Genomic DNA, 2,076 nt, shown 5'->3' with positions numbered 1-2,076 from the left:
TATACACTGTCATATTCAATTTAGAGTTGATTTAGCTTCCACTATTGTTGTCCATCTCTAGTTTTCTAATAAGGATGTTCAAGCCTTTTCAATGAAATAAGATTTGTGTGTAGTCATGATCTAGATGTTTGGTTGATAAACTCTTCTACTATTTCACTCTAATAAAAAAACATAAAGTGAATTATAGATGAAAAATAATTTATGTATCAAAGAATCATAAGAAATAGTTGTAACATATTTATTTAAGAATATAACAAAAACCTAAGTAACAATCAATTTAAAATATTACTTAAATATTAAAATAATATATGTACAATACATCTACATATATATTCTTATCGAAAATCTAAACATCTTTTTCAACCCATCTAATCTTTTTTAGTATATTATAGACTCATTCATTTATTTAAATTATTTATTATTTATCAAGATAGATTCATTGTATTTATCTATGTAAATATTTTTATACTATTTATCAGTGTTGTCCATCTATTGTTGATTTAAGCTTCTATTATTGTTATTCATTTCTAATTTTCTAACAAGGATGTTCAAGTCACAAGATTGTGTATAGAGTACATCTACATATATATCCGTATCCACAATTTATATATCCTTTTCAACTCACCTAATTTTTTAAAAGTATAATATATAATGATTTATTTATTTATATTATGTTTTATTAATTGATAAATCCTTTGTATTTATCTATATAAATATTTTTATATTATCTATCATTATATCAACAAAAATATTTTCTTTCACAGTAAGCCAACTCCTATATGTATATAACAAAACGTATATTTATTATCACATTGAAATTTCCCTTCTCTTTTTCCATAGATTTCTTCAAGACTTTTTCTTTTTAGATGGCTAACTTCAAGGTCTTTTTACTTTTTAAAGAGGAATCTATGCAAAACAAAAAAATAATATTATGTTGACTGGTGTTGTCTTTGTCGGTCAGTGTGAAAGATGACTGGTGACCTTTCAGAAATGAAAATCCAGGGAACAAATAAGCTGTGTTCTTGCCATCATCAGATTAATTTATATAAATAATTATTTAAACCATTGGTTCACTCAGATCAGAAAAAGAACTTTTTAGAATGTTTACATCAATTTTAATTTCATAGCATTAATGGAATGACATATACAACTGGATTAAACAAATTTTCTGCACAGGGCAGTAGATGTCTTACAAGAGAGAAAAAAAGAAGAGGGGAAGGGATACAAAACAACAATTTCGTAACCCTGGCCTAACAGGTTTTTGCACTTCCCAATATGATAAAAATACCCTAATTTGGGAGACCAGTTGCTTAATCTCAAAATTGTACTAAATCCACATATACACACAGCGAACAATCTCGTTTGTACAGATTCCACACCAGTTGCTTCATCTGGGTGAAACTCACTATGAATACAGAGTTCAAACTTAGTAGAGATGAAAAGAAGAGCTCAATTCTTATTCATCTGATGATCTTCTCTTCCAATATTTTTCAATCTCTTCAGCTGTTCGACCAGGAAGCCTCCCTGCAATCAGAGCCCACCTGCAGTCCATTTCAGATGTTCATTAAATTGGGGTTTCAAACCCATGTCAAGTTTTAGAAGAAGAGAGGAAATGCTATTGATACCTGTCACCAAGCAGATTATATAGCCTTTTTATCAAGTCCTTTTCATCTCCTGAGAAATGCTCCTCAGATTCACCACTCTTAACATTTCCTGCACTATTCATCACATGATCAGTCCTCCTGATTGAATTTCTGAGAAAAATTTCATTATGTTACAAGTATTTATCACATCAATGCTTCTTTTTCGTTTTAATTACTAATATTTACCACATCAATGCTTTTGTTAACGTGTAAATGAGATAGCAAGCTAAGTGGGCTCGACTATAGACAAATACAAGTGATGCGAATGGGCTTGACTATAGGCAAATATGACAAGTTGAGTAGACATTGGGGAAAGTTCAACAAGTGAAGTTACCTTGATTAGAGCTGAAACTCAGTGGTTGAGAACACTTACAAGTCAAGATGGTACTGAAAGATCGAGTATTTTTTTAGAGCTGAAATTCAATGGTTAAGA

At 29.7% G+C, this 2,076-nt stretch overlaps 1 protein-coding gene across 1 annotated transcript in view; it reads right to left on the bottom strand.

The window, feature by feature from the left end:
* Positions 1–1,092: 1,092 nt before the first annotated feature.
* Positions 1,093–2,076, bottom strand: part of LOC149568543 (transcription factor CPC-like) — a 2,802-nt gene continuing 1,818 nt past the window's right edge. Inside the window, exons 2-3 of the mRNA XM_089821445.1 lie at positions 1,626–1,713; positions 1,093–1,541 (exon numbers count right to left, since the gene is read on the bottom strand). Of these exons, the coding sequence (XP_089677571.1) occupies positions 1,457–1,541; positions 1,626–1,713 (173 nt within the window). The 3' untranslated portion in view covers positions 1,093–1,456. The remainder of the gene's footprint in view (positions 1,542–1,625; positions 1,714–2,076) is intronic.

The sequence above is a fragment of the Cupressus sempervirens genome, chromosome 3, assembly GCF_028749045.1.
Source record: "Cupressus sempervirens isolate cs-2001-9-10 chromosome 3, ASM2874904v1, whole genome shotgun sequence".
In the NCBI taxonomy this organism is placed as follows: domain Eukaryota; kingdom Viridiplantae; phylum Streptophyta; class Pinopsida; order Cupressales; family Cupressaceae; genus Cupressus; species Cupressus sempervirens.
The sequence above is the reverse complement of the archived record's forward strand: the minus strand, read 5'-3'. Positions and strand labels throughout refer to the sequence as shown.